Here is a 23959-nt window from a genome sequence, read left to right as displayed (position 1 = left end):
CTACGCTAAAGCTGTATAAATTTCTGCCACAAATTCACTAGAACTTAAGATTTATGTAGGGGCTGGGAATGTGGCTTTAGTGGTCAAGTGCTTGCCTATCATGCATGAAGCCCTGGGTTCGATTCCTCAGTATTACATAAACAGAAAAAGCTGGAAGTGGTGCTGTGGCTCAAGTGGTAGAGTACTAGCCTTGAGCAAAAGCAGCTCAGGGACAGTGCCCAGGCCCTGAGTTCAAGCCCCTGGACTGGCGAAAAAAAAATGATGCAAAAAATACAGAGGTACAAAGGAAAAAAAGGCCATAATCTTATACTCATGTAAATTAGTGACATTTAAAGTCAATAGGCACAAAACTGGTAAGTTCACCTGATTTAAAAAGGGAGGGGGAGGACAAAAAGCCTTCAGAGCCTTTCTACTCATAAAGTCTTTTCCAAAGACTATTAGATTTACTACACCTGTAAGACCAATGTCTGTTTTGTTCTTCACTTTACTTTGGTTCACTTTATTTATAGATCTTGGAGGTCTTCTATGGTGGCATGTTAACTACTCTATCACATATTGTGACCACTCATTTTTTTAAAAAATGTAATTTTATTGTTATTAAGGTGTTATACAGAGGGGTTAAAAATTTGTTAAGTCAGGTAATGAGTACATTTCTTCTTTGGATGTTACCCACCACTCATTTTTCTAACCTATCTTTTATCTATAAGTAGTTATACAATGGAATTGTCATTTAGCAAAGCAGTACAACGTCATCCCTTCTCAACGTTTTTCCACAGCCCTCCCATCACTCCTCTTAATTCTGTAGGATATACACTGAATTCCTGATGGCATTCCCCCCCCTTTCAGGTGTCTTGTTTTCTCATTTTTAATATTACCTAATACATGGATACATACTCACTGTAAAAAAGCCAAATATTCAGAAGTTCAAGCTGTTTCTATATATACATTCACCTCAGTGGACATACCAAATCATAATGTTTAGATGTCGAATATTTCAATTTATATCCAAAACTTATCTTTAACAAGTATATTCCTACTTCTGTGCAAATGGGAAAGTCCATTTCCCACTTGCACAGATCTGAAACCTTTAGAGCCATACTCCATATTTTCTTTTATTTCCTCCTCATTATTATGCATTCACTCATCCAAAATCCGACTTCACTACCTCTTCTGCCAGTAGTTTGGCCCTAAGTTATTATTGTCACCTACATTACTGCAAACTCCAGACATGTATCCCCGGCTCTTACTCTCATTCCTCTTCCCAGTTTACTCTAGTCACAATAACCATGGTAAGAGTCTTAATTTATGTGTGCTATGCGGCTCCTTTTGATAGCCTGCTAAATAAAATCAAATGGTTATCTTGCTCAGATGGTTATTTACTTAATTTAAGTAGTTGTACAAAGGAATTTCAATCCCAGAGTCAGCTTATGAATACAATGCTTCTCAGTCAATGTCAACTCTTCCATCTTTCTCCCGATCTTTCTCCATTCCTACCTTCAAGAAGTTCCACAGCTTAAATTTTACATCAGGTGACTGTATTTACTCACACTTCCTCCCTTGGTTTGCAGCCCCACCCAAACATGTTTTGGTTTCTTGGTATTCATTTTGTTAAACAGTTCATTAGTTGTTCAGGAGTTACACCACTGGACTCCTTCCCTAAATATACCATCATTTAATCAATTTCTGTGAATAATGCATACAACACTGTATATGTTATCATGTATGTTTGTATTTTATTATTTTTTGTGATACTGAGATTTGAACTCAGGGCCTTGTGCTGGCTAAGCAGTCTCTACCATTTCTGCTACAACTCTAGGCCTATGTTTATAGTTTAGCTCTAACTTCCACACATGAGAAAACATGTGCTGTTTGATTCTCTGATCCTATTTTTTCCTAGGTCTATTTCCCTGTAATTGACGTGTTCTTTCTTACAGATGAGTAAAATTTTGTTGTATACATACATGCATTAAATTTTTCGTGATCCACTCATCTGTTGTAGGGCATCTAGGCCGTTTCCACAACTTTGCCATTGTGAACAGTGCAACAACAAACACGGACATGTAAATATCTACTATATTCTGACTTGTAATATTCTGGGCAGATGCCCACGCATGATATTGCTGTATCTTATGACAGTTCTGTGTTTGTGGTGGTAGTGTTTTTTTTGTGGTCATGGGGTTTGAACTCTGGGCCTGGGTACTGTTCCTAAGCTCTTTGCCATGTTGAGACACACAGCTGCTTTTTCTGGGTTTCTGGTGATTAACTGGAGATAAAGAATCTTCTAGACATTCCTGCCCAGGCTGGCTTTGAACCATGATCCTCAGATCTCAGCCTCCTAAGTAGCTAGGATTACAGATGTAAGCCACCAACGCCCAGCTAGTTGTTTTTTTTTTTTTTTTCCTGGGTCCGGTCGTGGGGCCTGAACTCTGGGCCTGGGCACTGTCCCTCAGCTTTTCAGCTCAAGGCTAGCACTCTACCACTTGAGCCACAGCGTCCCTTCTGGCTTTTTCCTTTTTGCTTATGTGGTGCTGAGGAATCAAACCCAGGGCCTCATGCATGCAAGGCAAGCGCTCTACCACTGAGCCACCTTCCCAGCCCCGCTAGTTCTGTTTTTTGAGGAATCTCCACACCATATTAGGTGGTTTACATTCCTACTAACAGTACAATAGAGTTGATTTCTCCTCCTCCCTGTGTATGCCTGATAGCATATGTGGTATTCTCATCAGGGTGACACAGAAGCTCATTTTGATTTGATTTGCATTTCCTTTATGTTGAGCAATCCTCATGTGTTATTAGCTATTTTTGTTTCTTCTGGAAAGAAGCCATTCTTGCTGCTTTTATTTAGCTCCTTTGCCTATTTATCAATTGAATTATTGATTTAGGGTGTGTGTGTGTGTTAGTTTCCTGAGCTCCTTATATATTCCGGATATTAGGCCCTTGTTGGATGTATAGCTGGTAAAGATCTTCTCCTATTCTGTAGGTTGCCTTTTTATCTTGCACAAAATTTTAAGAATTATATAAATTTATCTTCAGGCCATATGTATAAAGCAGATATGAATTATAATTGAACTTTATGTGTAGACTTGGGTCCAATCCTCAAGGCATCTCATTATGTATATACAAATATTTGAAAATCCAAAAACACTGGGTCCCAAGGATTTTGGATGAACGATTTTCAACTTGTATTACAAAGACCTATAGGCTATATGAATCAGTATAATGCAAAAACAATAAATGCTAATACCAGAAAGCTAGTAAAAATGAACTAGTGGTAAGACAAGTATCAGAGGGTCCCCTAACAAGGGCAATCGAAAAGAGAAACCAGTATTTTTTTTCCCTTTTCTTTCCTCTTTTTTTTTTTTTTTTTTTTTTGCAGGTCTGGGTTTGGATTGAGGGCCTGGGCTCTGTTCCTGAGCTTTTTTTACTCAAGGCTAGCAACGGGGTTGGGAAGGTGGTTTAGTGGTAGAGAGCTTGCCTAGCATGCATGAAACCCTGGTTCGACTCCTTAGTAACACATACACACAAAAAAATCCAGAAGTGGTGTTGTGGCTCAAGTGGTAGAACGCTAAGCCTTGAGCACAGAAAAGCTCAGGGACAGTGCCTAGGCCCTGAGTTCTAGCCCAGGACTGGCAAAAAAAAAAAAAAAAAAAAAAAAAAGGCTAGCAATCTACCACTTGAGCCACAGCTTCATTTCCTTTTTGTTTGTGGGGGAGGCAATGGGGGAAGGTAATGTTTTGGAGTAAGAGTCTGAATGACTTTCCTGCCTGGGCTGGCTTTGAACCATGATCCTCGATCTCAGCCTCCTGAGTAGCTAGGATTACAGGTGTGAGCCACCAGAATCCTCTTTATAGTCTCTTCTGTAGTTGAGATGACTAGTGTGTATCACCATGTCCCGATATATTTTTTACATTTTGCAATATGATTTAGCAATCTTTTGCCTTGAAGACTTTTTTTTTTGGTGCTGGTAATGGAGCTTGAACTCAGGGTGTAGGTACTGTTTCTTAGCTTTTCTGCTCAAGGCTGACACCCTACCTTTTGAGCCATGGCACTATTGGTTGCCTTTTAGTATTTTTCTTGTGTTACTGCAGTGCACAGCTTCTTTCTGCCTTGTCTGTCCTGTAACTCTGGGCCTCCTGTGCATAGAGGTGCACGCCACCTCACTCAGCTACTGGATGCGAAGGCGTCTTGCACACATGCCAAGGCTGGCCTCCAAATGTGATCCTCCCCATCTCAGCTAGGATGACAGGTTTATGGTCTTTTTTCTTCTCTTCCTCTTTCTCTTCTCCCCACTCCCAATTCTCTCAAGGCTAGTGCTGTACCACTTGAGCCACAGCTCCATTTCCAGCTTTTTTAGTGGTTAATTGGAGATAAAAGTCTAATGGATTTTCCTGCTCCAGCTGACTTCAAATAACAATCTTCAGATATCAGCCTCCTCAGTAGTTAGGATTATAGGTGTGCGCTCACCCTCCTTTATCTTTCCTCTCTTTCTCCCTGGGAAGGCACTGTAACAGAGTGGCACGCGTGCAACAGAGTGGTGTGTGTGAAGGTCTGAAGGGGAGAGGGCTGTTGATATGTGAGAGCTGTGAAACAGAAAGGAGCCAGGGACAGCACCTCTTTCAAAGGTTCATACCCAGTGACCTACTTTCTCCCATCAGGACCCTCTCCCACCATTGCCCAATGCCATCAAATTATGAATTTATCAATGAGTTAATATATTTAATCAGAATTATCATGACGCAGTCACCTCTGAACCACTGGATCTACCAGCCAGGGAAAAGGATTCAACAAATAAGTCCTCCCTCTCTCTTAGAAGTACTAGGGACTGGAGGCTGCAATGCTTGGTAAGAAATGTATGCATTATCCTGCCCATGTAATTGTAGCCCCTCTGTACAGTATGTTCTCAAATAAAATAAAATAATATTAAAAAAAAAAAAAGAAGTACTAGGGACTAAAGCTAGGTCCTTGTGCTGGTGAGGCAGGCCATCTACCACTAGAGACATGCTTCCAATCCCTTTAACACTAGTAATTTTTGAGGCAGGGTCTCACTTCGTGTCTGGGATGACCTAAGCTTTGATCCTGCTTGTGCTTCCCCCGTCACCAGGGATGACAGGCATGTACCACCACACCCAGCTACTGAGTTTCCCCATAAGCTAGGCTAATAGGTATGTGTCAGTATTGCCCAGCCACTGGCTGAGATGGGAGTCTTTCACACTTTTTTGCCTGGACTGGCCTCAAATTTGCTTATTATTTTACGCCAGTACTGGGTCCCTAAGTTGCCCCTTTGCTTTTTCACCAAAGGCTGGCACTCTATCACAGACCACAGCTCCATTTCTGGCTTTGTGGTCATTAACTGGAGATAAGTGTCTCAAGGACTTTCCTTCTGAGACCAGTTTCAAATAGTGTTGTTCATAGCTCACTTAGCCTCCAGTGTTAGCTAGGATTACAAGCATGAGCCACCAATGCCTCAAGCTCTTCCTTTATTTTTCAAAAGGAGCACACTGGAGGACCTTATCAAAACTGCAACTGCTTCCTCATAGCTGCTGTGGTCAAAAAGGAGCCCAGAATAAGTTCTTCCCTTGACGGTTGCGGCTCTGTTCGTTGTAACTGATATGCAACATTTTGGGGAAAAGACAATTGCATTATGGCTGCCACTTCTCAGGGCTGTACTTGTACAAAGGCTGGTGAGTGAAGACTGCAGGGGACGGAGTTGTGATGAAAATACTGCAACAGGACCAGGTTTCCCAAGTTTCCTTACAGTGTCTGGTATTGAAAACTCCAAGGGAACTAGCTTGTGTTTGGAACTCTTATTGTAGGCTATGGTCTAACCACCAAAACAGTCATCTGATTATCAACACTGCTGGGGAGGAGCTTCTCAGAAGAAAAGAGGCAGGCAAAAAAGAACTGACTAGACTTCAATATACTTTATGACCATTCTGCCCTATCTGGTTTTACCTACTTCCAATTATGGGTGGTAAAGAATAGTTTTCTAACACGGGGGGAAGGGAGGAGACACACAAAAAGGACCATACAGGTGGGTTACTTTATGAACTGAAAGAAGCAATACCAAAAACAGAGAACTACTTTGGAAATGAGACAATAATGAGGCCACAGTGATTTGTATCAGATTATAAGTGAGTAGAAAGGTAGTGGAAAAGAATGAGATTAACTAATGTTATATTAACACAGCCTTCTCTAAAGATACTGCTCTTTTTAGGAAGACTCCCAAAGCAGCTCCCATGACATGCCTCGCTCCCCACAACTCAGCTGACTGGTGCTGGGAGAGAGAAGGCAAGCACCCCAAGACTCAGGAAAAGCCAATCCATAAGCAGAACAATAGTTAAAATAAAAATCTGCTTTAGCTTAGGCAGTTATAAGCTCAGTCAGATTCTGCTTTTTAGTAATGTGACATAGAATTCCATAAAGCCTGAGAAAGTAGCTAGGAAAAATGAAACTTCGTGGCTGACTTGGCAGTTGGTAGACAGTATGCAAAAATGCTTGAATTCCCACAAAGTTAATTCTATCTGAAGTATCTTGGACAATGTGAAAACTGTACCCTTCCAGTTCCTAGCACTCCACTTCATTTGACCAAATCCAAAACAAGGTGTTACTTAATTATTATTAATCTAAATAAAAGTGTTTTGTATTATTAAAAGCCCAATTCAGGAAAAAGTACTAGAGTTTAAATTTTATAGTTGTAGAAACGAAGGCTTAAGAATATTAAATTTCACTAATGGCATATAGTAATAAAATCCAATATTAGGTCTTCTCATTCTAACAACACACTTTCCCACAAGCCTCAAGGAAAAACTTAGCAGATACAAAATATTTAGAATTTACTTTCCCTTTAACTTTAAGGCTTAGTATAAGTTTGAGTTTAGTAAAGGAAACAAAGCAATCTACAACAAGCCTAACTCACAATGGTTGAACATCCCCCACAGGATCAGCTTTAAGGCTGGGGATGAGCGGTATTGATGTGCCTAAACAGGAATTGAGCCTGTGTTACTCACTGATCTGACCTCATTGATTACAACAGAGCCTCAGACCTACATGCTGAATAAATATTTGCTGAGTAAATGAACTTAATAAAGAGAAAGGCTAGATAGAAGGAAAAGCCAGTGAAAAAGAGTTGTTGGGAGAAATTCAATGATGACCCCACAGTAGTATAAAATTGTTATAGCCGGGGCTAGGAAGGTGGCTCAGTGGTAGAGCGCTTGCCTTGCATGCTCGAGGCTCTGGGTTCGATTCCTCAGCCCCACATAAGCAAAAAGAAAAAAGCCGGAAGTGGCGCTGTGGCTCAAGTGGTAGAGTGCTAGCCTTGAGCTGAAGAGCTGAAGGACAGCGCCCAGGCCCAGAGTTCAGGCCCCACGACCGGACCCAAAAAAAAAAAAAAAAATTGTTATAGCCCTAATTTCTCTTGAACTTTCTTTGTTATTACCATACATAATAGCATTTTTATTTTTTGTTGGTCATGGGTTTTGAACTGTGGGCCTGGGCGCTGTCCCTCAGCTCTTCAGCTCAAGGCAAGCACTCTACCACTTGAGCCACAGCGCCACTTCCCAGAATAGCATTATTTAAACACAATTTACATACCTTATGGTACACTTATAGCGTACAGAGTAGTGTTTCTTAGTATACTTACAAAGTTATACACTGATCGCCACTACTTAACTCCAAGTGACTGTCGTCCCTACAAAAACAACCCCATACCTAAAAGCATTCATTGTCCATTTCCTTTTTGTCCCAACCACTGATTACTTTCTGTCCTTACAGATTTTCCTACCCAGTCAATAATGCAATATTATCAAATATATCTCGTCCACTGATGTACAGCTCCTAAAAATCTTGGAATTTAATTAAGAGCACTGTTGGGAACTGGGCACCTGGTGGCATGTGTTTATAATCCCAGCACTCAAGAGAAGTCATAGGCAAGAGAACGAAAGGTTCAAGCCCAGCCTGTTCTCTATATATGATACTGTCTCAAAAAGAAAAACTAAACAACTGTCTTCAGCATGCTGATGTAGCAGCTAGGGGTTGAGTATGGGTGGATCACAAAAGAGCAGAGGGCATAATTAGGGGGCTGGGACTTTTCAGCTTCCCCAACCAGCCAGCCAGAAGAAACAGGTAGAAGGTTAAAGTGATAATCTTTACCAATAGCCAATTATCATAAACCTATGAGACAGAGCTTCCAAAACAATAAAAAAAACAAAACTTGTTTGGTATTTCAGCTAACAGTTATGGATGGGAACCTTTTCTCTACCAAGGCCATTTGGACATACATAGGCAGGCTAGATGTTCCCCAAACAAATGGAGCAAAATGTGTTGGTACCTAGAGGGTGGCATACTGGGCGAGATCCACACCCCATTTCCACATTATCTGCATCCCCATAAACCTTCAAGTAAACTGAACCAAGGGAAGAAGCATAGCAATCCTGACTTATAGCTAGTCCATCAGATGTACAGGCCACAACCTGTGCTGGCTCCTACCATCTGAAAGGGAGGGGCAGGCAGTCCTGCAGACCTGAGCTTTCAACCTGTGATTTGATGCTATCTCTGCATCAGAAACTCATTTGAGAACAGTCAGCTGTTCGCCACGAAAGAACTGACTGCTTACTTTGGGGCTTAATATTATGACATTAGGAAATGTGTATGTGGTCAGAAATACAACTCTTAAATGTAGAGAGCTGCGAGAGGCCGCACCTGGAAGATGGCGCCGGCTTCCGCCCTCCGCCTTCCCGATGGCGAGTGCTCTCTGTGGTAAACAACTCCTGATATGGCTAAGGCGAAGAATCTGGCTTGCTTCTGTGCACCTGAACCTATTGGCGGTTCCCACGTGGCGTATCAGGGTTGGCTACCCAGCGGGTATTTAAGGCTGTGGGGAATTCTCCCCGGGGTTGGGGTCAGAAGATTACTAAAAGGTCCTGAATAAACTGCGGAGAGAAGAGTCCGGTGTCGCGTCGTCATTACCGGCCGAGGCGGTAGCGACACGTGGTGGCCCGTACGGGGAACTCAGCCACAACCCCAACGAGGACTCAGAACTCTCTGTGGTCAGGGTGGTGCACCGGTAAGTTCCCAGGTAAAAGGGGAATCCGCCACAAGAGCGGGGATAAGTCCCCAGGTAAAAGGGGAATCCGCCACAAGAGCGGGGATAAGTCCCCAGGTAAAAGGGGAATCCGCCACAAGAGCGGGGATAAGTCCCCAGGTAAAAGGGGAATCCGCCACAAGAGCGGGGATAAGTCCCCAGGTAAAAGGGGAATCCGCCACAAGAGCGGGGAGTAAGTTCCCAAGTAAAAGGGGAATCCGCCACAAGAGCGGGGGGATTTTTGCTCTTCTCGGTAGATAAAGAGAGAGTGAGAACCCGGGGCTAGTCAGTAGAGTAGCCAAAAGTGAAAGTAAAAGCTTGTTTACCAGCTTTAAATGTTTGAAACATGGGCGCTTCTTTTTCGCACCCAATTTTTTTGGCTCTCAATGAGCTACTGCACTCAAAAAAGTTAAAAATAAAAAAGAGTACTTTAGAGAGATTTTTGAATGAATGTGACACCGTTGCCCCATGGTTCGCTGTCTCTGGAAGCCTCACGGTGGCCTCTTGGGAGAAACTAGGGAGGGACCTAGATTTTGCCTCTGAACAAGGAACGCTTAAGAGTGGAGTGAGACCAATATGGAAACTGATAAGAGGCTGTCTCGAGGACCAGCGTTGCAGTGAGGCGGTAGAGAATGGTCAGGCCGCCTTAGAAATGCTGCAGGAAGAAAGATCAGAAAGGGCAGACAGCGAAAAGGAGGAGAGCAGGGGGGGGTCATGCCCTGATTTTGCCGAACTAGAGACCTCTGAGTCTACAGACTCAGAGGAATTACAATCAATCATAGAACAAATAGAAAAAACAAAGATAAGAAAGAGGAGGAAATGGAAGGAGAGAGAGGACCCAGATAAAGACGAATGCACGCCCTCCGTGCACCGCCCCACACCTTCGGCCCCTCCGCTCTATGCGGAGGACCCTGGAAGTGGCAGCCCCGGCTGTTCTTTCAGCCCAGGAGTGTGGAAAGTGGTCAGAACCGAGTTACATCTAGCCTGTCCAATATTTCAGGATCCACAGGGACAGCGGTATCATGAACCCTTAGATTTTAAGGTGATAAAATCTTTAGCTGAATCTGTGCGGACATACGGAATCACGGCCTCCTTTACTGTAGCCCAGGTGGAGGCCCTAAACAGACACTGCATGACACCCGGTGATTGGAGTGGGCTCGCACGAGCTTGTTTGAGCCCAGGTCAGTATTTAGATTGGAAGGCCTTTTTGATTGAATTTGCTAGTGAAGAGGCTGCGGCCAATCAGGCTGGGGGAAACCCAGCTTGGGACAGAGATATGCTGCTTGGACAGGGGAGATTCGCCAATCAGCAGATAGGCTACCCGGTTCAAGTTTATGAACAAATCAATAAAATTGGCATAAAGGCATGGAAGGCCTTACCAAATAAAGGCGAGGTGAGTGGCAATCTCACCAAAATCCTGCAGGGCTCTATGGAGCCGTTTTCGGACTTTGTTGCTCGTATGGTTGAGGCCGCTGGCAGAATTTTTGGTGACCCAGACGCAGCCATGCCATTAATTAAACAGCTTGTTTACGAGCAGTGTACTAAGGAATGCAGAGCCGCCATAACCTCATATAAGAATAGGGGACTAGAAGCATGGATGAAAGTTTGCAGAGAGCTGGGCGGACCACTAACTAATGCTGGATTAGCTGCTGCTGTGGTGCAATTAACCCAGAAGAATGAGGGGCTGGGAAGATGGCTCAGTGGTAGAGTGCTTGCCTTGCATGCCTGAGGCCCTGGGTTCGATTCCTCAGCACCACATAAGCAAAATGAAAAAAGCCAGAAGTGACGCTGTGACTCAAGTGGTAGAGCGCTGGCCTTGAGCTGAAGAGCTGAGGGACAGCGCCCAGGCCCAGAGTTCAGGCCCAGGAAAAAACCTATTTAAAAAACGCTGCAAATTTGTCTAAACAGTTGTCTAGTTATCTTTTAGGTAATTGAACTGGGGAGTTCGACAGCCTGATGGAACAGCTCAGGATTGCCATCGTCGTGGTGAACTCGACCCGAGTGGATGCCGGATTGGCGGAGGGGTTATCTTCATGGATCTCCGCTGCTATGAATCATCTCAAGGAGGGGGCGGGTTTGGGAGCCCTGACAGGCCTCCTGGTGTTAGCCTCCTTGGTATGTCTGTGGTGCATTTGCCAAATTAGAGGTTCTCAGCGTCGCAGTGCAGCCATGGTTATCCAAGCCTTTACAGTCATTGGAGCAGGTCAGTCCCCCTAAGCGTGGCTTGCCACCCTAAAACAATGAGCACAGATTGCAAAGCCAAAGTACTGCAGTCGAGAGGCATGAGTTTTGCCCTCGAGGAGAGCATGTTTGATTGCACACGGGTTCGATTCGCCTTTTCCCGTCCTTGTGAAAAACGAATCAATGGACAGGCTGAGTCATCCCTAGAGAAGGTACCCTCTGGGAGAAGGCTTGTATGCAGTCCTTGCAATTGCACAACAGGGATCAGACCTCTGTTCTCATCTGTGTTCTTTAAACAAAAAAGGGGGAACTGTAGAGAGCTGCGAGAGGCCGCACCTGGAAGATGGCGCCGGCTTCCGCCCTCCGCCTTCCCGATGGCGAGTGCTCTCTGTGGTAAACAACTCCTGATATGGCTAAGGCGAAGAATCTGGCTTGCTTCTGTGCACCTGAACCTATTGGCGGTTCCCACGTGGCGTATCAGGGTTGGCTACCCAGCGGGTATTTAAGGCTGTGGGGAATTCTCCCCGGGGTTGGGGTCAGAAGATTACTAAAAGGTCCTGAATAAACTGCGGAGAGAAGAGTCCGGTGTCGCGTCGTCATTACCGGCCGAGGCGGTAGCGACACTTAAACACCTAAAATTTAGGGAAAATCGTAAGATGTCTTTATTTTGGGGAGTTTTTACATTCCATTCCATAATCTTTTGCAATTGGTTTCTTAAAGGCAGCTTATTTTCAAGGTACATCTTCTATTCTGTTGCTTTTATCAGTACTTCATTCCTTTTTATAAGAAAATAATATTCCATTGGATAGACAGCACGTTTTGATCATGCATTCATCAGTTTATGGATGTTTTGGGTTATTTTCTAGTCTGTACTATCATGTGCTTTGTACATGCATTTTCATGCAGAGAAAGGTTTGTAATTCCCCTGGGTTAACATGTCGGAGTGCAACTGCTGAGTACATGTTAACTATTTCATATTTTCAATCACTGCCAGCTGCACTAGATTGAACCCAGCACTCATTCCTACTTGGCAATGTTCTATCACTGAGCTATGCCCAGCCCAGGGCTGACTACGTGCCCCGCTTTGCATTCCCCTCTGCCATGTGTGAGGGTCCACTTTTGCCACACAAATACTGGGTACTGCCAATCTTCACCACCATCCTGGGAGAGCACGACAGGGCTATCTCATGGTTTGGGTCTACATTTCTCTAAAGGATGTTGATCATATCTTTCTTATTTTGCTTATTGGTCTTAAACTTTCCATTACTGAAGATAATGCTGTTTTAAAGCAGGAAAATAAAATGGAATTGGGATGTTTGATAAAACTGTTAATCAACTGGGAACTCAATTTTATACATATACTTGAAATGTAATGAATGTATCACATCACCCTCAAAGGGAAAATAGGGAACCAACCATCTATATGTGGAGAAGAAACAGATGTGTCTTTGATCGTTTTTTTTCTCCTTTTTTTTGCATGCTTCCGCTAGTTTTTGCATGCTTACATAGTTAAACTAGTTGCTTACATGGCAATACTAGTTTAAATGGAGAGTCTAAAACACAGAAGACTTGACATGTATGTGACCTGATACTGGCCAATCATAAAGCAACATCACTGTCTGTGATTAATCTCTGATTTTGTTTTGACCAATCAAAGCTTGGACACTAATACTTTATCTGTTACGAGTTTATGCTTAAACTGACAAGATGGGTTTCTGTTCCCTGAAACATAACTACATAATCTAAAAAACCAGTGATTTCTGATACAAGTTATCAGCCTTCAACATTAAGACTATTGAAAAGATCACAGTATTCTTAAAAGTCATTATTCTGAAGGGAACCAGAAAATACTTGGATTTCATACCTATCTACCAAAGAACAAAGAATTAACAATTATTTGAAAAAAATTGTTTTCTTTTTGCACCAGTCCTGTCGTTTGAACTCAGGGCCTGGGCAGTATCCAGTGTTTTTTTTTTTTTTGCTAAAGGAAGGCACTTTTCCACTTGATCTACAGTCCTATCTCCTGCTTTTTGGTGGTTAACTGGAGATAAATCTCACAGACTTTTCTGCCTGGGCTGGCTTTGAACCACAATCCTTAAATCTCAGCCTCCTGAGTAGCCACAATTGCAGGCCTGAGCCACAAAAACCTGGCAGTCCAAATTCTTTTCATCCCTATTATAAAGTCCTTTAAAGAACTTGTAGTAATGCCGGGCACCATGGTTCATGACTGTAATCCTAGCTACTCAGGAAGCTGAGATTTGAAGATTGAGGTTCAGAGCCAGCCTGGGTGAGAAAGTCAGTGAGACTCTTATCTACAATTAAGCACAAGAAAACTGAAGTGGCACTGTGGCTCAAGTGCTGGAGTGCTTGCCTTGAGCTGAAGAGCCCAGAGTTCAAGCCCCACAAGAACTTGTATTAAAAAAAAGTAATAGTCATTTGTAATAGAAGTGATTAGTCCACAGGCCCATATGGGCAGTCCTGAGACCATTTCAAAGAGCCCACAAGGGCAAATTAGACACGAATACATGTATGTGGCATATGTACATATGAGTGTCCATGTGGTAAAGTTTACACTTACACCAAGGGGGACATATTTCTAGTGCCCAAGAAGAAATGAAGACAAGAAACCTTTTCTAATTGTGTGATAAAAACAGGGATTATACATGAATCACTTCTACAGCAGACCAACTTCTCCAGTTTCAACTATCTCAAAGAAAAAGTACTTGTGCAACTGACTTGTGAATTTAACTAGTGACTTTTGTTAGGGAACATTGTTTTACTTGAAAGAATGACAAAGGAATTATGGTTATTCAGATTCAGTATCTGGCAGATGTTTTACAGAAATGAACAAAGACAGGAATGCATTTCAATATTTACTGCTAATAGGGTTACTTGGGGTTTTACATGAAAATTAGAATTTTAGAAAATTTGTATCCATCACTGAGGTTTCTGATACTAGAGTTATTTAACTGTGTGCTGACAATAACTGCATTTTTTTTCACATCAGCATTTAGAAAATCTGCATAACAAGTTTTTTTCTGTTGTTGCTCAGGGATATGGTTTTTTGTTTTTTTAAAAATATGTCACAAAATTAGGCATGAGTAAAAGATACATCTGAAGTACAAGTCAGACCAACACCTATGGACCAATAGATTTTAACAGTGTAAGAAAGGTTTACCGATGTGGCTTGTTTTATTCTGTAATTAAGAAATAATCATATGCCAGGCGATGGTGGCTCATGCCTATAATCCTAGCTACTCCCGGAGGCTGAGTTTTCTGAGGATCAAGGTTCAAAGACAGCCAACTTTTATTAACTACCAGAAAACTGGAAGTAGCACTGTGGCTTAAATGGTGAGGGCTTGCCTTGATCTAAAGATCTCAGGGACAGCGCCTAGGCCCAGAGTTCAATCCCCACAACCGACAAAAAAAAACAAAAAAAACCTCATGCCATGCACATGCCTATAAAGCTACTCTGGAAGAAGAGATCAGGAGGATCAAGTTTGAGAAGAGCCCCACACTCACCCCAAAATGAGATCTCCATCTTAAAACAAAAAGCTGGTGTCATGTATCTGAGGTCCCAATTATTAGGAGTCATAAATATGAGGCTTGAGGTTTGAGGCCTACAGAGGGCAAAAAACATGGAGAACCTGTAAAAAATACCCAAGGCAAAAAGGGCTGATGTATTCCAAGTGCCAATAGGAATTAGGGCCTGAAGCTGACCTGTCCCCCCCAAGAAAAGCCATAATTGAAACTCTGAGGATCTTAAATGAGACTTGTGCACCAAGCACATGTTGTCCTTGTTTAGTAGGTGTCAATCTGAAGACTGTTGTATTAACTACAAATAATGGAGTCGCCCTGAGTTTTTGTTTTTTATCAAACCTACAGTGAAAACATACAAAACAGATTGTGTTCTCTAGTGTTTAAAGTTCACAAATGATATACAATCCCCAAAATCTCTCTGGGGGAACAAAAGAAACACCTAGTACTATTATACTTCAGAGATTTGATACTAGTGCTTTCATACAAAACCTTTTAATAAAATGTGAACTCTGCATTAAGACCAAGAGAAGATAAAGTAATATAGTGTGGTATGGAAAGTACAGACTTCACATTGACACACTGGGCTAAAATCATTTCTTTGAATGTTAGCTGTTTATGTCAGAAGCATAAGTTTCTTCTTTAAGATGAATTAACTCCTATTTAATAGGGTTGAGAGAAACCGATATTATAGCTAAAAGAATACATAGTTCAAAAAGTTTCTTTTGGGGCTGGGAATGTGGCTTAGAGCTAGAGTGCTTGCCTACCATGCATGGAGCCCTGGGTTCAATTGCTCAATACTACATAAACAGAAAAAGCCAGAAGTGGCACTGTGGCCCAAGTGGTAGAGTGCTAGCCTTGAGCAAAAGAAGCTCAGGGACAGTGCCCAGGCCTTGAATTAAAAAAAAAAAAGTCCCTTTTGATCATACACTTCTCTCTGCTTGAAACATAACCAGGGACTATCAAAAACTTTGATGACTCATTCAATTCATCAATAAAGGTCTCAAGAAGGACCTATAATCACTATCAGTTATTAAGGATCAATGTTTAAAAGTTGTATAGTTGTATTAGCGGGGAGGGGGGTAGATGGGAAGGGTTGGGAAGGGAAAACAAAGGAGCAGGCAACAATGCTTGATAAGAAATGCACTCATTACCTTGCCCATGTAATTGCAACCCTCTGTATGATACTTTCACAATAAAAAAAATTAAAAAATTGTTCTATTAAATTTTAAAAAAGTTGTGTTAGCCTGTACAAGGCTTCTATACACTAAAGGGGAAAAACAACTAACATTGCTTTTTAAAGCAGTTTAATTCCTTCAAACCTAAATCATTCCTCTAATTCTACCCAATCTTGTATATTCATTCCACATATGTACCCATGAAAAACAATAAACTGATTATCTCTTAAAAAAAAGATCAATGAAACAACCCTGAAATGGGTTCCTTTATGAAACCTAGAAACCTAGCAGAAAACATAAAAATAATTTAAATTTCCAACTGTATTTCTATTGGATATTTCGTATTGTCACATGGTTGAACTATTACATGAAAAGTAGACAGCAGTTATTTTAAGTATACTAAGTATGCTCCAAGATTTGTGATGAGAGAGGTCAGTCTCTAAAAGTTAACAAGACTTAACAGCTTAACAATGCTCTTGATTCTGCATACTCCAACAATTCACCAAGGCTATTTCCAAACAACAAAATAGACAGTATTATTAAACTCGTGATAGCCAAACAACTTTTTTAAAGTTCAAGCTGACTTCATATCCTTTATTGTGTGGACAATTGCAATCTTCTGGTTATGTAGCATTTTAATATCTAAAAAATGTATCTTCCATTCTACTTCAACCAGAGCACTCATTTTTGGAGGGGGGGGGGCTGGGTCATTTGTGGGGCTTGAACTCAAGGCCTGGGCACTGTCCCAGACCCAGTCTTGCTCAAGGTTAGTGCTCTCTACCAGTTTGAACCACAGTACCACTTCCAATTTTCAGTGCCTGGCTCACATAACTTATATATAAAAAAAAAAAACTATGCAGCTAAGCATTGGTGGCTCACACTTGTAATCCTAACTATTCAGAAGGCTAAGATCTGAGGATCACAGTTCAAAGCTGGCCCAGGCAGTACAGTCTGGGAAACTCTTATCTCCAATTAACTACCAAAAAGCCAGAAATGTCACAGTGGCTCCAAGTGGTACAGTGCCAGCATTAAGGTAAAACCTTAGGAACAGCACCCAGGCTCTGAGCTCAAGCCCAATTACCAGAATGTGCACGAGTGTGCGTGCACGCACGCACGCACGCACGCGCACACACACAGAGTATACCGGTCACTAAGCCAGGAGCTGGTGGCTTACATCTATAATCCTAGCTACTCAGAAGCCTGCTATGAGAATCCAGACTTGAAGTCAACTTGTGTAGAGAAGTCCAATTATCTTACCTCCAAATTCACCAACAAAAAACTGGAAGTGGAGGTATGGCTCAAATGGTACAGCACCAGCCAGCGTTGAATAAAAAAATTAAGGGAAAGTGAGAGGCCCTGAATTCAAGCCCAGTAATAGCACATGCACAGCGTGCGCACAAGCGTGCGCACGCACGCGCGCGCGCGCGCACACACACACACACACACACACAAAAGTACTAAGAAATAACAGATTGACAGCTATAAATCACTCTCAACCTCAACAATGAGATATTGTTAACTTCAGAAAGGTCACTAATGCTCTGCTCTTTAATGTGCAACAGTATGTTTCTATATTTTAAAAAAGCAGGGCTGGGAAGGTGGCTCAGTGGTAGAGCGCTTGCCTCGCATGCACGAGGCCCTGGGTTTGATTCCTCAGCACTACATAAGCAAAAATAAAGAAGCCAGAAGTGGCACTGTGGCTCAAGTGGTAGAGCGCTAGCCTTGAGATGAAGAGCTGAGGGACAGGGCCCAGGCCCAGAGTTCAGGCCCCACCCCCCAAAAAAAACATTCCCCATTATTCAGTGTAAATTAAAAGTACACTGTAACCTAAGATGTACAACAGAGAACAGCCTACTGCAAATAAGGGAATAAGAGAATCAATTGCACTGTATCTTCTTATTCTAGAGGCCCAAAAGAAAAGTTAAAGATAAAATGCTCAGAGACTTGCCAGGCTCTATTAACATATTACCTTTACACTATTCAAGAAACAGATTCCAAGCCCTTCTAGGTTTACAGATGAAAGAACCCAAAGACTTCATTTTTTTCCTCCAAGGTTATACACAAAGTTAGAAACCAGATTTAACTACATTCTCCAACTTTGTACTCTTCATCTTTTCTAGTCAAACTATCATTAGATCAAACAAAAGATGCTAACAATTACCTAGCTATGCTAACATTTGTAGATTTCTATACAATAAAGTGGCCACTAGGCACATGTGACTATTAATTACTTGAAACTCAGCCAGTCTAACAGAGGGATGCTATAAAATACAAACCCCTACCTTCATGCCCCCCCACCCCCAAGCCACAATGACATTTTGGATACAATGGTTTAAAATTCATTGTACTACACTAGGCCATACTTCTTTTCAAAGACTTCCCAATGAAACAAATATCATGAGACCTAAATCAAAATGTAGTATTTTCTTATAATTTGTTGTATTCTACATACAAATATAGTAAGTATAACTGAAGAGGGAGAAAATGGTGTTTTAAGAAATAGAGACCATGTATAGAAGAAATACATACAACAGACCATTATAATGTGCTCTAAAGACAATAAAGGATGTTTGTATCTCATAACAATTACGTGATTTTTTTTTTCAGAAGCCATGTGTCTATGTGCATGCATGGTTGCTTGTGTGTGTGTGTTTGAACCCAGGGCCTCCTGCATGCTAGGCAAATGTTCTAACATCCAAGCTCCATATATGTGAGTGGTGCATGTCACAGTAAGGAGAATGTATGACTTTACATTAGAATAATTTCTTCATATGGTAAAGTTAAAATACTATTTCTAATATATACTGATATTGGAAATTAAAGGATGCTTGTCTAATATGCAGTTATATTTATTTTTAAATTACATAATGATTTAATCTCAGTCTCACCATAGTGGCAAGAAATAAACAGGAAAAAGATACTTTTTTTTTCCTCCAGGTTCTGGGGCTTGAAATCTAGGCCTAGTTGCTGTTACTGAGCTTTTTTTGCTCAAGGTGAGCACTCTACCACTAGATGCACAGTGCTACTTCTGGTTTTTTTGAGTAGTTTATTGGAGATAAGAGTCTCATGGAGTTTCCTGCTCTGTCTGGCTTTGAACTACAATCCTCAGATCTCAGCCACCTGAGTAGGCTAGGAGTACAAGCTTGATCCACCAGCACTGATTTTTTTTTTTTAATGGTAACTAGAAAATAATCTGGTAGGCCAGGCATGGTGGCACATAGATTTAATTCCAGCACTTGGGAGGCTAACAGGAGGATTTTCACTTTCAAGCAAACAGGGTGAGACTAAGTAAATGCCCAGCAAGTCTACTCTCAGGTTTAAGACCAAAAGAAATGCAACATACAATTGCACATAAATGTGTACATGAATGTTCATAACAGCATTATATACAGTAGCTAAAATAGTATTGACAATGTCGACGGAAGGATGAATGGATAAGCACAATGTACTTAGCCCAAAGGATACATTCTTGTTACAACATGAATTATCTTGAAAGAAGCCAGTTACAAAAGATCAACAATTATGCAATTTCATTTCTTTCAAATATCTAGAGTAGGCCCATTAAAGAGGCAGGAAGTGGCTGTTAGGGGTCACTGACAGGGAGGGACATCTAATCAATAAGGGTTCCAGTTGTGGATGGTGCAGGTGTTCAAAGACTGGTGATAACACTGCACAACCCATGTCATATGAGGGAAACTACATCTCAGTAAACCTTTGAGAAATTTGTCAGGCACTTGATTGTTTTTTCTGGATTTTGTTACTTTGTGGTATTTGATCAATTCTTAAGTTTTAAAATTTGTGATTTTTCCCATTTCAAATATTCATAGTAGTAAAAAAATTTCATTACACTGGCGCACAATTTACTAAAAACAACCAATTGTACAATTAAAACCGCTGTTTTTTGTTTTTACACCCAGGGAATTATTTCAATAAAGATGCTGAACTTCTTTCACTAGAAAAATAGATCGAAAGGACAGTATCTCATATTGGCCCTAAGCTAATCTCAGAATTAACAGTCACAGCCTGGGCCACCACAGTCTGGGCTAAGTAAAACCACTAACACAGCACAAACTGCATTTAAAGAGATCGAAGGGCTTCATAAAAGTTTTTTGTTTTTTTTTAAAGGCACCACCTCCATTAAGCAAATGCTGAAATTCAGAAGCATACCATAGGAATCTGAAGATCCAAGAAGACCGAAGCACAAAAGTATATAAAAGCACAACTTTAAAAAGTTGACTCAGAACTGGGGGGGGGGGGGGGGGGGGGGAGGGGTGTAGAGGGCAACCACTAGGTGCCTCAATTCTCAATGCTGAAGGAAAGAAGTGTTTTTACCCAAACCCTGAGCTGGGTGTCTCTCACACCACACACACACACACACACACACACACCCCTGAGCTGGGTGTCTCTCACACCACACACACACACACACACACACCCCTCGGGTACACAGAGCGCCCCTCACACCACACACACACACACACACACACACACACACACACCCCTCGGGTACACAGAGCGCCCCAGGAGCAGCTGTGTATCAGGGACAATGAAGCTTTTTTTTCCTCTTCCTTTTTAGATAATCAAACGTGATAGTGCGGTTGGTTCCACAGCCCACCCGCAACGTGGCAGGTGGAGGGAAAGGATGCACGCGTGGACGGCCTGGTGTACCCCTGGCTTTCTGTGTAAGGATGCAGTTCGTGGTCCTCCTCGGCACGGGTGGCCAAGCTGAAACGGGGGTACGCTTTGCCTGGAGGATGGCACCCCGTGAGCCCTGCGTACGTGGTGAACCGGGCCGTGGGAAGCCCCGTGAGCACCTCCGGGACGGCCTCTCAGCGGCGTGGAGAAGTTGACTCCTGCAGTTGGACGTGGCGGGAGGCAGAGGACAGCGGGAATCCAGAAGACGGGAGAGGCACAGGAGCAAACGCGCCTTGCCGTGGAGACGCCTCGGGCCACGCTAAGGAAGTTCCCGGCCCGCACTTGGCGGCCCCCGTGCCGGTCCCCGGAGGCCCCTTCCCTCGGTCCCGATCCCCAGCCGGAACCTCGCCGGCGGCCCAGGGCCGGGCCGGCCGGAGCAGCGCCCGCCGCGCACGCACGCTGCCTCCGCCCCGCCGCGCCCGGCCTCCCCGCCGCGCCGCCCGGCCGCTCGCACCCGCGGCGGGCCGGCTCCGCGGGGCAGGCCTAGGCCGCGCCGGCCGTGCCCCGCGCCCCGCTCACGGCGAGGCCGCGGCCGGCCCCGGCCCTCACAAACTTCCCGGCGCGTCCGGAGAGGCGTCACCGCCGCCGCCGCCGGCCCCGCGCTGCCCGGCCCCCCGCGCCGCCCGGCCCGACGCTCGCGGCCCCCGCCCTCCGCGCCCCCGGAGTTTACCTCCAAGTCGCGGCCTTTGTTCTTGAAATTCTTCAGCCGTTGGTTGTCTAATTTCTCGTTGTCCGCCATGGCCGGGCCGGCGACTCCTGCTCCCCCCCCCGCCCGGGCCCCGCGGGATCCGCCCCAACCTCCGCGCCGCACCGACACTCCCAAGACCCGGGCCGCCGCCGGGGCTGCCGCTGCCGGAGCCGGCCGGCCGGCCGCCTCCTTCCGCCCCTCACCGGCCTCCGCCGCGGCCTACCCTCCACTCCCCACTGCCCCCAGCCCCAACACTAGAGCGGCGGCGGCGGCTCCGGCGAAGACAACCGCGGGCCCGGGCGGCGGCAACGGCGGCGGAATGTGCGGCCGGCTGAGAGGGGGAGGCAGCCTCGGTCTGAGGCCCGGCGCCGCGGCCACGCCTATCGCCGCCAGCCCCGCTCGCTCATTGGCCGACTGGGCTCTGGCGCTCTCGGCCAATCAGAAGCGGCGATAGAGCGCGGGGAGGCGGAAGAGCGGACGGAAAGGGGAAGAGCGGGTGGCTGGGCGGGTTCGCGGTGGGGACGGCGCGCTGGGGCTGGGTCGGTTGGGACTGCTGCGGAGCCCTGGACGGAGGGGAGGACGCCGCCGGGTTGCCGTGGGGTGGAGACGAGCCCGGTGGAAGAAGGGGAGGCCGGGAGCGTGTTGTGCGCCATTGGTCCCGGCAGCCCCAAGCGGAGTGGCGGGGTCCGGTGATCCCCGTAGCCCGGGGCAGGGCGGGCGGGGTGGGGGCGGAATCTGGTGATCCCGGCAGTCCGGGGCTGGAGGGGGGAGGAAGGGATCTGGTGATCCCCGCAGCCCGGGGCAGGTGTTCGGAGTTGGGGACACCCCTGTGCGCGGTGCCTCCTGCCCCGTGGCGGTTTCCCCGGGCCTTTCGGCCCACCGCGCCAGGCCAAGCCCGGTCAGGAGCGCTCGGGGGAATGCGGGGCGGAGGGGAAGGAGAGGACCTTTGGGCCGCCAGGGTCGGCCTGTGGGTTAGTGCCCCGCGGGAGGTCCCAGGCCTCGCGTCCCGGGAAGTTGAAGGAGCTCCTCCGCCACAAGGTTCTGCCCCGTTCAGGTCGGGGACTGACCGTGGCCCCCCGATATTGCAATATTGTAACTTGGAGAAGGAAAACATCCCGGGCTGCCGTGGTCAGACAGAAATGGCACCGGACGCAAAGAGCACACTAGGAAATGTGATTTTAAAAAACACACACATTTAAATATCAACCAGTAGCACCTCAAAAGTGCGGGGTTATGCGTAGTAGCGACTAGAGCCAGATGGAATATGGGGTGCTGAAGATGTTTGATTATGGAAAAGGTGGGAGGAATCCACCCCGATCCAAAATGCTTTCGGGAACTTGGTGTTTTGCTCTTGGCTTTTCTGGTGGTGTTGTTTTAATGTTTTGTTTCTGATGGATTTTGTTTGTTCCTGTTAGAACAATGTGCAGAATTCAAGATTTAGGATGCAACTGTTAAACATTTTTAAGGGAGAATGTGTGTGTGTGTATGCATGCGGGGTGGGGGTGGGGGGGAGGAAGTGTGTGTGTGTGTGTGTGTGTGTGTGCTGGTACCGAAGCTGAACTCTGGGCCTAGCCCCCTGCCCCTGTCCCTTAGCTTGCTTTATTTATTTATTTATTTATTTATTTATTTATTTATTGCTCAAGGCTAGCGCTGTATCACTTGATCCACAGTAACACTTCTAGCTGGGGTTTTCTTGCCATATGTAGACTGACCTATTTGGGCCATCTGTGATACCACCAAACAAAACAAATACAGATTCAGCATCTCTGTGTAATTGTGCTGTTCATGGGTATTTCTTCACAGGCAAAACATAATGGGGTTGGAGGACCTATTGAGTCATGCTTCCTTATCCCTACTCAGCTACTGGAGCTGAAAGCATTAGGTAGCAGGCAGGTGCCAATAGCTCATGCCTGTAATCCCAGCTACTCAGGAAGCTGAGATCTGAGGATTGTGGTTCAAAACCAGAAAAGTCCACCTGAGACTTTGTTTTGTTTTGTTTTTGGTCCGGTCGTGGGCTACTTCCAGCTTTTTTTTCCTTTTTGCTTATGTGGTGCTGAGGAATCGAACCCAGGGCCTCATGCATGCAAGCAAGGCAAGTGCTCTACCACTGAGCCACCTTCCCAGCCCCACACCACCTGAAACTCTTATCTCCAGTAAACTACTCAGAGAAATCTGGAATGGTGCTGTGGGTCATGTGGATGAGTGCTAGCCTTGAGCACAAAGAGGCTCAGGGACAGTATGCAGGCCCTGAGTTTAGGCCCCACAACTGACAAAAAAACAAAACCCCACCAAAACAACAAAGAAACATTAGGGAGTTATGATTCTCCATGCTTTTCTCCTGCATACCACATTGAATCAGTGCCAGCTTCTACTGAAGAAGTAGGATCGCCTCTGCCTTCTGCCCATTCCCAGCACCACTGTAGCCTGTCTTCCGTGTTTAAAATAGGTTTATATAGTTGTGATACCTCAGAATTGGAGGATGACATAAATGTGATCTAATCCAACCATTTGTCAGAACTGGTGGTTCTTGTCAAACATATGTACATAGCAATCATTGAAAAAAAAAGACACTGTAGGCCGCGCAGTTAATAGTGGAGATAA

The 23959-nt window shown here is 44.5% G+C and overlaps 1 protein-coding gene and 1 non-coding gene across 3 annotated transcripts in view; one reads left to right on the top strand and one right to left on the bottom strand.

Moving 5' to 3' along the window:
* Kpna4 (karyopherin subunit alpha 4) overlaps nt 1-21602 on the bottom strand; it is a 57021-nt gene extending 35419 nt beyond the window's left edge. The window contains exon 1 of one of the 2 annotated variants that reach the window (XM_070022843.1): nt 21341-21602. In XM_070022843.1, the coding sequence (XP_069878944.1) occupies nt 21341-21409 (69 nt within the window). In that variant the 5' untranslated portion in view covers nt 21410-21602. The remainder of the gene's footprint in view (nt 1-21340) is intronic. The other variant, XM_070022842.1, reaches the window with a different exon arrangement.
* LOC138827360 (small nucleolar RNA SNORA16B/SNORA16A family) lies at nt 5501-5636 on the top strand. Its single transcript, XR_011372050.1, has one exon. It is a non-coding gene; the product is annotated as a small nucleolar RNA SNORA16B/SNORA16A family (small nucleolar RNA).
* Nucleotides 21603-23959: the final 2357 nt, after the last annotated feature.

This window comes from Dipodomys merriami, unplaced genomic scaffold, assembly GCF_024711535.1.
Source record: "Dipodomys merriami isolate MVZ:Mamm:240054 unplaced genomic scaffold, mDipMer1.0.p SCAF_154, whole genome shotgun sequence".
Lineage (NCBI taxonomy): Eukaryota > Metazoa > Chordata > Mammalia > Rodentia > Heteromyidae > Dipodomys > Dipodomys merriami.
Note: the sequence above shows the minus strand (reverse complement) of the source record. Positions and strands in the feature narration are given on the sequence as shown.